This window comes from Nicotiana tomentosiformis, chromosome 8 (assembly GCF_000390325.3).
Source record: "Nicotiana tomentosiformis chromosome 8, ASM39032v3, whole genome shotgun sequence".
Lineage (NCBI taxonomy): Eukaryota > Viridiplantae > Streptophyta > Magnoliopsida > Solanales > Solanaceae > Nicotiana > Nicotiana tomentosiformis.
In genome coordinates this window covers 35730422-35742967 of record NC_090819.1, presented here as the reverse complement: position 1 = coordinate 35742967, position 12546 = coordinate 35730422, and the positions used below count along the sequence as shown (strand labels likewise).

The 12546-nt window shown below is 39.3% G+C and overlaps 1 protein-coding gene across 1 annotated transcript; it reads left to right on the top strand.

Annotated features, from left to right (window-relative positions):
• Positions 1–272: 272 nt before the first annotated feature.
• Positions 273–701, top strand: LOC104084735 (uncharacterized). The gene has a single exon (XM_009588683.2). The coding sequence runs from the start codon at positions 273–275 to the stop codon at positions 699–701; it is 429 nt and encodes a 142-aa protein (XP_009586978.2).
• The last annotated feature ends 11845 nt before the right edge of the window (positions 702–12546 follow it).

Genomic DNA, 12546 nt, shown 5'->3' with positions numbered 1-12546 from the left:
TTCTATATTTCAAGGGGAATTGAGATGACCATTTTCCACTCATATAATTCTCCTACAATAATAGCTACCATTCAAGTATAAAAATGGCCCCGTACGAGACACTTTACGGGAGGAGATGTAGATCACCAATTGGATGGTTTGAAGTTAGTGAAACAGAATTATATGGGCCATATTTGATTCACCAAGCCATTGAGAAGGTGAAAGTGATACAAGAACGACTGAGGCTGGCGCAAAGCAGGCAAAAGTCTTATTCTGATATCTGACATCATGATATGGAGTTTGAGGTTGGTGATTGGGTTTTCCTGAGGATCTCACCGATAAAAGGTGTTATGCATTTTGGGAAGAAAGGTAAGCTGAGTTCGCGGTATATCGGGTCGTACAAGATTCTTCGACAAATTGGCCAGGTTGCTTATGAGTTAGAATTGCCATCCGAATTTGAATTTGTCCATCTAGTATTTCATGAATCTATGTTGAGGAGATGTATTGGAGATCCTTCTTGGGTCATCCCTATCAAATATGTACAAGTTATGGAGGATCTATCATATGAAGAAGTGCCAGTGACTTTAATAGATCGACAAGTTCGCAAGCTGAGAATAAAGGACGTAGCTTCTGTCAAAGTATTGTGGAGGAACAAGAATACAGAAGAAATAACATGGGAAGCAGAAGAAGAGATGAAGTCTAAATACATTTGCCTATTCTAGATTGAATATAACGAGGATGCTGGGAGAACGCAGGATGCAATGAAAGCAAAAACGGCTCTATGAGGTAAGCAATATCTTGAGAATACTTTCCTTAAATACAAAATGGTGATATGTCGATAATATACATATCCATAATGCTTTGAATAGCCTTGTGAGGCCATAGGTTGGATTTAACTTCTTTCAAGTTTGGCTAGTATCCATTTTATAGGGGAAAGTTTCCATTTGAATTAACGGGGAGTTAGACTCCCCATAAACCCTTACATTCGAGGACGAATGTTCCTAAGGAGGAGAGGGTGTTAGAACCCATATTCGCGTACGTTAGATCACGCCGTAAGATAGTCGACATAAAATCGAGAAGAGACTATCTTTAATATGATAAGAAGTTAATCTTATCGGTCTTAAACGATACAGAGGTGTATAAGAGTGGTTAACAAGTATTAGAAGTTAAACGAATCAAGACAGTTGTAACCCATATTTTCGGGTAAAACTCGAGGTGCTTAATATTATCAAGAGGTCGTGTTTTAAGGTATTTGAATCATATAATATCCATATCATAAGTCTTTAAGTCAAATGAGTTATGAAACAAAAGTCGACAAATGTTGTTGCAACTTACGTTCATAAATTTACTTAAACTTTAGGTCAAATGTTACTAAGCATTTTTCCAATTTACTTGGAATTATAGGGTGATATACCCACCAAATTGAAGATCTATGATTCTAGTTTCCAACACATTAAACCGTTCATCGATACGATATTGGAGTAGAGAGATATTCATATTTTCACGAGACTGCGCAAGCAGCTCTCTATGGGGACCACATAGGCGGTTGAGATATATTGATATATATCAAAACCCTTAAACCCGTTTCAACTCATTATTTTTCATTCTCTTCAGACCCTAAACACCTAAAAACACTCTCTCAAGGTTCTCTCATAATCCAAGACCCAAAACAAAGGGCAAACAACACAAATCAAGTGTCAGGAATCCCGTGGCGCTAGTAAGTTTCTTGTTCTTCTTGTTGTTGCTGATTTTTGTGTTGTTCCAGCTCGTGTGGGAGGTTGTTTTAAGTGGTTTTTATTCTTTAAAATACTCCCTCAAGTTTATAATATCAACCCTAGGTGATTTCAAGTTTTCTAAAGTGATTCTAGTGCCGAAAAACCCTAATTGATTGCTAGTTTAGCTCCCTTGTTCCTGTGGCAGCATTAAAAGGATATTTCGTGGTGAATTAATGTCAAATTGGATTTGTTATATCTGTTTCAAGGTAGGGAACCTCTTACTCTACATGTATTTAAGATTACCCAAGCTGCGGCTAACTCGTTGAAGCTAGAACTTGTAAGTTATCTATCGAAAGGCTTGTTAGTAATGTTGTTGGTTGGTTGACTGTTTTGGGAGGCTTAATATGATTATTATTGATGTTGTTTGGTCTGTTTCGTGATTGTTTTAACTTGTGGGAATTCATATAAATAGGGGAGGTGCTGTCCATTTCATCATAGAATAGGTTACGGTCGATGTATAATAGTTACGACACTTAAACGATAATGATAGTATCATTTCTCTTATTGTAGACTAAGAAGTCGTGACATTTGCATAACTTGAGGTTGGGCAGTATATACAAGGTATGTGAGGCTATCTGTTTCCTTCTTTTGCACGGCTCTAATTGTACATAATGTAATGAACGAGCTTCCAAAGATATCCCACTCTTAGAAGCTAGCAGTACTTACATTATTTCCCTTCTTATGGAACGATTGATGTTGATGTTACTTCTCTTATTCTTATGTAATCAATGTTGTTGGTACTTCCTGATTCTTATAAGATTCTTGATGAAGAGTTAGTCCTAATAACGTGTACGGAGGTTACCGATCTTACATCACTCCGAAAGGTTCAGAATGTGATTCCAATGAGTCCAACATGCATTATATATATATATATATATATATATATATATATATATATATATATATATATATATATATATACACCTATTTTACTCTATCGAGCCGCGCTATAGTCGGCCGGGTACGACACCTATTGTGCAACCACTGATCAGTTGGGTTTTACCGAGCTCCACATGGCCGGGTACAATTCTACCGAGCCTTATGATGGCAGGGTATATTTTTACCGAGCCTATTAGGCCGGGTACGATATGATGATGATGATGCCTACAAAGGCATACATTTTTAAAAATTAATGTATATATATATATATATATATATATATATCATGCATTTCATGTCAGTAGCCCTCAAAGGTACTCAGATGTTACAGGTTGTATATTCTCTATCCCTATTTATATTATTGTTCTTATTTATGCTTTCATGTCTTACATACTTAGTATTTTATTCGTACTGATGCCCCTTTTATTTGTGGATGTTGCATGTCATGCTGCAGGTTCTGATAAACAGGTAGGCGAAGTTCCCCCACCATAGTAGGCTGCCCAGTTCAGCGGTTATTGGCGAGATCCCTTCTCCGGACTTGCCGTGGTCTTGGTATGCACTTTTGGTTATAGACATTATGGGTATGTCGGGGCCCTGTTCCGGTAATGTTGCAGCACTTATGTTCCTTTAGAGGCTCATAGACAGGCATCGACTCATGTATAGTTTGGATTGCCTTGTCGACTGATTTTTGTTGTATAGTCTCTCATGGCAGCATGGCAGCTCGTACCTTATATATAGCTTCATGACAGCCTTGTCGGCCCATGTTATGTATGTTCATTCCATTATCCGTCATTGTTAGTATTTCATGATTCATGTCTACCATTCATGTTGATCTCGTCGGCCCTTATAGATAATAAGAAAAGTTAGGTAAAATGTATGTTGGTGCTTGGCAAGTATGGCCTGGGTGCTAGTCAAGACTCTCCAGTATGGGTCATGACAAGTTATTTGCTTAAATTACAGTTATGTACTCAATCGCATTCATCATTTGCATATTATATCTCAATCTCTGTTATCATTTATTGTTACATCATGTATCATTGTTTGGGCTGATTGGCATGAGATTTGTGAGCCCGAGAGATTGGAGAGATTGATGGCTGAGTGAGGCCGAGGGCCTGATTGCGAATGATATTTATAGGATCGGGTTGCACACCGCAGCAGACTTTATTGATTTATGATGGGATCAGGCTGCACACCGCAGCAGACTTTATTGATTTATGATGGGATCGGGCTGCACACCACAGCATGACACGTTGGCTTATATTAGCGCTTGGGCAGGATCCGTCCCTCCGGAGTCTGACATACCAGTAGTGAGCGCAGGTTCCATTGAGTGCAGAGTGCAAGTGCCGAGTGATTGGGAATGCTGAGTGATTGAGCGTGATAAGTGAGGTTGCATACTCCGAGAGCATGAGTATATGGGTTTATCACTGTGTTGCATTACCGGTGACATACATATTTGACATGTAGATATAGAGATGTAATATTCCTCATGTTAGCTATACTTGGCATATTTATCAGTATTGAGCCTAAACTATCAAACTTGAAAGCATGTCTACTTCCCTGTATAGTGTACAACAGATTATGAGATTTTCTCTAAGTTATTACTGTCATATCTGTATCGTTATTACCTGGAATCAGACTGTACCTATCTGAGCTCGTCACTGCTTTCAGCCCAAGGTTAATCCTGTTACTCATTGAGTATATTGGGTCGGTTGTACTCATACTATATTTTACACTTCGTGTACAGATCTAGGTACTTCTGGGCACTGTGGCTGCTAGGCTTGGAGCATTTCCTGCTTGGATACTTTTGAGGTAACTGCTTTGGGATTCGCAGACCTCGACTCTCCTTCTTTTCAGTTTATTTAGCGTTGTTCTATCTTTCCAGATAGTTGTATTAGAGGTTTTGACTATGTTGATATTTAGTAACTTATGTACTCAGTGACACCCGAATTTTGGGGGATTTTGTATTGAGTCGCGGTATTTCTTATCGGTTATTTATGAGATTTTTCATTGTTAGACTTATTTCATCATGTTTTCAATTTAAAATATGTAGTTATTTGTGATTATCGGCTTTCCTAATTCTGTGATAGGCGCCATCACGAGTTGAATTTGAATTGTGACAACATAAAACTTTTATCTGCTTTGAGTTGTGAGTAATCTCTACCTCATCAATTGGACCTTGTCAATATCTTCTTGTACTAAGTCGGGTCCCGAAAATTTAGTTTCACCAACTTCAAACCATCTGATAGGAGAACGACATCTCCTACCATACAATGCTTCGTACTGTGCCAGCTTAGTGCTGGACTGAAAACTATTATTGTAGACAAATTCAGCTAAAGGTAGATAAGCATCCCAATTACCTCCAAATTCAAGAATACATGCTCTCAGCATATCTTCCAAGATCTTTATAGTACTTTCAGACTATCCATCTGTCTATGGATGAAATGCAGTACTAAGATCTACTCGTGTACTCAATGCTTCTTAAAACAATATTCAAGGGCGTGCAATAAATTGATATTCTCTATCAAAAATGGTGGACAATAGAACCCCATGGATCTTCTGAGTGAAATGTCTCTTGCATTACATCTACATTTCCAGAAGATTTTGCCACCTTTGAAATCCGTTTCTCACCATGAAGATTTCAAATAATATAATTTTGAGAAAATTGCTTTCAAATCAAATTCTCATGCACTATATTTCTAGTTTTCCACTTACCTAAATCACATTTAAGACATAAACATCATATTGTATCTCCAGCAGCCGAATTCTTAAATACGAACTCTAAAAATTCATCCAAACCAAGTAAGTACTTATTTCTATTTTTTGGCTTTCCAATCCAAAATTTATCCATTAAAAACTTTATATTTCTATAGGAGAAAAGCCAACATCAATCAAAAAAGAGAAATCATATCTTCCAATACAATGGGCATGAATCATTTAGAGTATACCTCGAAAAATAAATCCTCTAAGTCCACAATTACCTTTAGATTCGGCTACTTCCAATCTACTCCAAGAATTTCAAGAGCTCCTTCACACTAAGTTATTCCCGAAAATTATAGCGAAAAGAACAAATGAAGAACCCGAGCAAAAATTTAATGACTTTTTCTTTACAATGGGTGTGTTTCTATTTTTCAGTGTATGATTGCACAAAATAGTTTGAAAAATATTTTCCTAGATATCACGTTTTCTTGAAATTGGAGAAAAATGACTTTCCTAGAAAAAGTTAGAAAAATATTTTCCAAAAACTCTACCTACCCTCACATCTACCCTCAGCCCTTCCAACTTTAATTTTCTGTTTTTTTCCGTTTTTTTACGCTACCCCCCCCCCCCCCAAAACCCCCTTCTACTTAAAAAAATATTATATTTTCAATTTTATGTTTTTTCGTTTTTCTGAACCACCACCCTATCCCCACCCTCGCAAAAAAAAATTTACTTTTGTTTTTTGTATTTTTGATTTTCTGTTTTTTCGTTTTGCTGCACCACCCACTTTTTCTACACCACCCAACCCCCTCACCTCTCACCCTATTTTTTTTACTTTTTTTTTGTATTTTCGATTTTCTGTTTTTTCGTTTTTCTACACCACCCAACCCCTCACCCCTCACCCTCCCCCCCCAAACCTTCGTAATTTTTTTTAATTTTTTTTTTTATATTTTCAGTTCTGGTTTTTTTATTTTTCAGTTTACATGTTCGAAATTTTACGAGTTCCAAAGTTATGAGTTCGGAGGTTTATGTGTTTGGAAGTTTGTGAGTTTAGAAATTATAGAGTTTGCGGGTTCGAAAGTTTAGCGGTTCAGAAGTTTATGAAATTTATGGGTTCGGAAGGTTATTGGTTCGAAAGTTTATGGCTTCATGTTTATTGTATCTAAATTATAGTTTATGAATACTCTTGAGAAGTTATTTTCCTTAATTTGCGTACCAAACGTACCGAAAATGAATAAGATTACTGTTTGTTTTCCAAAAAAACATTTTCTTGGAAAACATCTTCCGTTATACCAAACACACCCAATATATGCAAAATCAAATATATAAAAGTGGTGTCGTTCCAACAACCAATTCAGAGCCTCATTTACAGCATCTTTGTTCTAGCAAAAGGTTGTATCATTATTGATCTCTGGTTTGAAACCTTTGATGATAGAGAAGAAATTTCTAGTTCTTATGTTGAAGGCCTGCAGCTGTGTGTGAATGTATCAAATATTGAATATGATGGCAACTTCCAAGAAATTCAGTCCTCGAACCAATTGCTCCTATTAGATCCGTCAAACCAGTTGCTCCTATTTGATTTCTGATGCACATGCACTACAATTTGTTGTTGCTGAAAATACATCAAACCCAAATTTCTTAGTTCTAGTCCACCATAAGGATATAAGCACTCTACCTATATCTTTTTAATGACCGCCACCAATCCAAATATGGAAGTTAAGTAGTTGTTTTCAAAGTCGACTTCCATCTATATTTGCTCGACTTGTCATACATGATGTTCTTAACTAAATTAAACACCTGAAAAACAGATGCTCAGATATAACCAGAATAGAAGCATTTTTTCTTTTCTTTTGAAAAGTAAATGGTTTGTGGGGTGAGAAAGACTTTAGCTCTCAACCATAGAATCACTCTTTACATTAACCAAAACATGTTAATACAAATTAAGACATGAAACTAAATGAAGATCATATCTTCCATCTTGCGCACATTGATTTTTTCAGAATGGGAGAGAAACAAAGAGAAGAACATATCATTAAACATGAAGAAAGATAATTGTCTAACGAAGATCTCTCAAGTTATATTATTTTTTCTTGCAGCCATTTCTTCATGAGTAATATAATAATGTGTCCGAAACCAATAGGAACCATCCACTTCTTTCATATTTATATACATATTTACCCAAAAAATCGGATATAGTTAAATTTATAAGTAGTTCTAAAGATATGTGATATAGCTTGACATAAATCATACGTAGAAGTGAAAATGTTTAGATTCTTCGCTATAAAAACGGGAGACAAATTATTGAACAAGAAGAGTGAGTATGCCGAGTAAAACAAGCTCTAAGAGATTTATTCTTCAATAAGAGAAGTAGTCTTTTTTTACTATGTGTGAACCTGCCATGTGCTTACAAGGATTCCCCCATTAATAGTAGAAGGATCTTACTTTATTTATAATAAAAAATATATAGTGGAGAACTCATGATGAATTGTCTCTTCCTCGATTCCCGCCAAGATTCTCTCCCCTAGTGCGGTTGCAACGACTCTTCTCTGCGAGCTCGTTACTGTCTCGAGCTCGGTATTGGGTCGAGCCTTCGACCTTGGTTCGAGTTCGACATTCGGGGTGAGTTTCAATCGGCCTGTGCGTCTCTGACAACCTTCACGTTGCCTTGCGGTTCGATTTGGTCATGGGCTCGATAATGATACCGAGTCGATTCCTCGATCGGTCTTAGAGCTCGAAGCTTGTTTGTACTATCTTCGGAACTCGTCTCGAAGTCTCACTTCGGTCGCTTACCATTCAAACTCGATCAAACGTACAAAGGCCGAAATCTATTTCGACCGTATACAGATAGTCCCCTCGTTTCTCAGGAAGAATGTGGTGAGAAGCGATATGATTTTCAACGGCTTAATCGAATTATAAGCTGACGTTTTCACTGGGCTCGATCATAACGTACGTGATAGATGTCCCGTTGATTTAGTCTTTCAAGGTATTTAATGCATGTCAGACGGTGGTCGGCCACCGCTGATATTGAACCGCCACGGTATAGACCTATAAATAACCCTTCCATTTATCATTTACAACTTTTACATCTTCAATCTCCCAAATTTTCTTACTCTTTCTGCCTTCATTTCGCCGCTTGTAGATCCACCTTCACCAGCGTTTGGCACCATCAACCTTTCATCTTCCTTTGCTTTTCTTTTTCTTATACCAAAGGCTAAAACTTCAAAAATCGTACCTCATAAGGAGAAAGCTTCCTCTTTACGGCCGTCGGCTACAAGGCGCCGGTGGAGCCGCCTCCCCACGAGTATATTCCTGGCCCGTGTACTCTAAAGATCGATTTTAATTTTGAAAATCCTTCGTCGGTTTAGGGTCGATGTGAGCATGTTTTGATGTACATGTGCTCGATAACAGAGGGCAATCTCGAGGCTGTGAGAAAAGACTACAACTGGGGTCCCGAGGTTGTGTTGCAAATTCCCTCTCCCAAAGAGAACATCATCACTCATGTGGAGGGATTTTTAAGTGTTTATACTTACCCCTTCATGTTGGGTCCCGTCGACCCAGTGATCATTGATTTTTGCAAAAGATATCAGGTCACCCTCAGTCAAATTCATCCTTCTCTATGGCGCATAGTAATCTTACTTCGCTTCTTCTCCAACTAGGTCGGGGGGATGGATTTTACCCTAAATCACCTCATACGATTGTATCGACCTCAAATCTTTCGAGGACTAATCAGGCTCCATCGTTGGGCAATGAAAGCTTTAATGTCGAGCATTGACGAAGACAAAGATCGGGGTCTGATGGGTCGTTATATTCGGGTGAGGACCCGTGAGCTTATCCCGGAAGAGAAGATGTCATTCCCCGAGGAATGAATTTTGACCGTAAGTGATTTTCATAAGGCGTTGCTTTTCGTATCTTTCTCCGATTCTATATGATATCTCCCTCCGATATACAGCTGCCCCTTGGATGCCACAAGGGGTACCCGACCTCGAGGATTGGGTTCGGAAGTTAGCCTCGACTTTCTCTTATGCTGAACGCGCTTGGCATAATTTGGCGAAAGGTAGGTGGGAGGCCAAGAATCACGGTAAGGGTCACTTCTCATGTTTTTCGAAATGTTTTTTATGCTCCATTTGTTACTGACTTCCTTTCATGCAGGCGTAACCAAGGATGCCGTTTTGAGGACTTCGAGTGGTGAGGAAGGAACCAAGTCCCCAGTCCTGAAACTGGGGAAAGATAAAAAGCGAAAGGTTGTCTCTCGGTCAGAGAACCTCAAGCCCAAAACTCGAAGGGTGAGTATTAAGGCAATCTCTCTTTCGATGAACTCGATCCAATGATTGAGAGAAGAAGAAGAAGAAGAAGAAGAAGAAGAAGAAGAAGAACAATAACAACAACAACAAGATGCTTTGGCTTTGGTGGTCCAATCCGCTAAAGCTATCGAGGTCGCCAGAACTTTTGAGCCAATAACGGCTACACCAGTCAGGGCCGGTTCCGATACCCCGAGTCTCGATCAGAGTGTCCCGAGCGATTCGCTCGGGACCATTATAGTTGGTCATTTGCCTTTTTTTTCGACCTTTTCTGAAGAGGCGTTACAGGAAGCTCGAGAATTGAAGACCCCCCGATATGGGCGGAGGCTCTAGTGTAGGGGATCCTTTTCGGGATTGCTTTACTGGAGTCGGTGATGCCTCCGATATTAGTGACGCTTCTCTTCTCCTAGAAGAGGCCCAACGTTTTGTTTCTCGGGTAATGAATTTATTGCGCTTGGTTTTTTCGTTCTTTTCTAAACCTGACTTGTGTTTATTTTCCTTCTGTGTAGGCCATTAGCAAGTTTCGAGCCGACCTCAGCCAGTGTGAGGTCGATCTTTATAAGGTCTCGGGGGAGAGAGATGTTGTGCGGCTTCTTTGCGGCCAAAAGGACGACGTTATAAAGGACCTCCAAGCAGATTTGGCTAAGGCTCGTAAGAAAAGGCCGAACTAGATAAGCAGGTAAGCCTCGTTCTATTAGAGTATGGGTTTGACCCAACTGTGGAAGCTAATCCTTCGTTATCTCATCTGCAGCAAAAGGTTGAAAAGATCGGGTTGCTTCGGGAAGAAGTCGATCAAATCAAGGCCGAATGTGATCGGTGGAAGGAGACTATCGACCGCCTGGCTGCAGAAAATGAAACTATCATGGCCAAATTATCATCGACCGATGTTCAGCTTCGAAGCGTCAAGCAAAAAGGTTCGGCTTAGGCCAAGAGGATCGAGGAGCTTGAAACAACTCTTGCTGAGGCCAAGGCGGAGATTGAGTCGTCAAAAGTCATGGCAGACAAGTCTATTGCTGTGTATCGGGCCGATGCCGAGGCTACTCAAATTGAGGCAAGAGAGGCAGCGGATACTGCCGACACTCGAGCACATTGGGTTGCCGAACTTGCTAAGTGTCGATCTCGGAGGGAGACCCTCGAAGAGATACACACTCGAGGTTTCGATCTTGCTGAAGAGATAAAAAGGGCCAAAGAACTCGAAGCTAATGCTGAAGCATTGGCTTCTGATGGCGACAATGATGATGATGATGATGGTAGCAAGAGTGGGTCCGATTACGGGGGGGATCCCGGTGGAGAAGAGACCACTCTCGATGATAACCCGGAAGCTTAGCCCTTAGCTTCTATGTTGCATTTATTCATGTAAACAATATTTGTATATTTATACAAATATCTTTTTCTTTTACTGACTTGCTTCTGCTTTCTTGCCTTTTGAAGATTTCATTCATGCCTTGCGAATGTTTTCATAAAGATTTAGGCGATTTCATCGAATTCGGCCTTCGTAGCCTTTATGACCGAGTGAGTGTTTGCTCGAACTCGAAATAAAAGTAGCCCACAGGCTTAGTAGTTGAGTGAACGTTTCGAACTCGAAGTAAAGTTGCCCATAGGCGTAATGGTCGAGTGGGTGCTTGCTCGAACTCGAAATAAAAGTTGCCCATAGGCTTAGCAGTCGAGTGAATGATTCGAACTCGAACTTAAAGTATTGTAGCTCATAGGCTTTTTATGATCGAGTGCATTATTGCTCGAACTCGAAGTAAGATAGGCCTTAGGCTTTAATAATTGAGTGAGTAATTGCTTCGAACTCGAACTCGAACTCGAAGTATTGTAGCCCTAGGACTTTTATGATCGAGTGAGTGATTGCTCGAACTCGAAGTAAGATAGCCCTTAGGCTTTAATAATTGAGTGATTGATTGTTTCAAACTCGAACTCAAAATATCTTACCCGTAGGCTTTTTATGACCGAGTGAGTGATTGCTCAAACTCGAAGTAAGATAGCCCTTAGGCTTTAATAATTAAGTGAGTGATTGTTTCGAACTCGAACTCAAAGTATCTTAGCCCGTAGGATTTTTATAATTGAGTGAGTGATTTCTCGAACTCGAAGTAAGATAGCCCTTAGGCTTTAATAATTGAGTGAGTGATTGTTTCGAACTCGAACGCAAAGTATCTTAACCCGTAGGCCTTTTATGACCGAGTGAGTGATTGCTGGAACTCAAAGTAAGATAGCCCTTAGGCTTTAATAATTGAGTGAGTGATTGTTTCGAACTCGAACTCAAAGTATCGTAGCCCGTAGGTCTTTTATGATCGAGTGAGTGATTGCTCAAACTCGAAGTAAGATAGCCCTTAGGCTTTAATAATTGAGTGAGTGATCGTTTCGAACTCGAACTCAAAATATCTTAGCACGTAGCCTTTTTATGACCGAGTGAGTGATTGCTCGAACTCGAAGTAAGATAGCCCTTAGGCTTTAATAATTTGAGTGAGTGATCTTTTCTAACTCGAACTCAAAGTATCTTAGCCCGTAGGCTTTTTATGATCGCTTGTATCAAAAATTCTTTTGATGGTGGTTGGCCTTTAAGCCTGTTTGAACCATGAAGCAGGAAGATCTTTTCAAAGTGTGAGATATCTGAAAAAAGAAGAAGTTCTTCTTTATAAGTCATTATATATGTGTTTGTATCTTGTGCCAGAGTTCGAGCAAAACTACGTGGGCATGGTTCGTTTTGACCATTTGGTCCTTACACCTTTCTTTATCGAGACCCTGTTCGACATGAATTTGATATGAAACAACTTTCTTGTGTCAAACTTGATTTATACGATTGGTATCCCCCTAGTATTCGAGGTTGATTACGAAGGAGCCTCAGATACTATTGATTTGTCCCCGGGTAGCACATAGTTGTTGCCTCGTTAAAAACCTTGCCGGAAAAACCCATT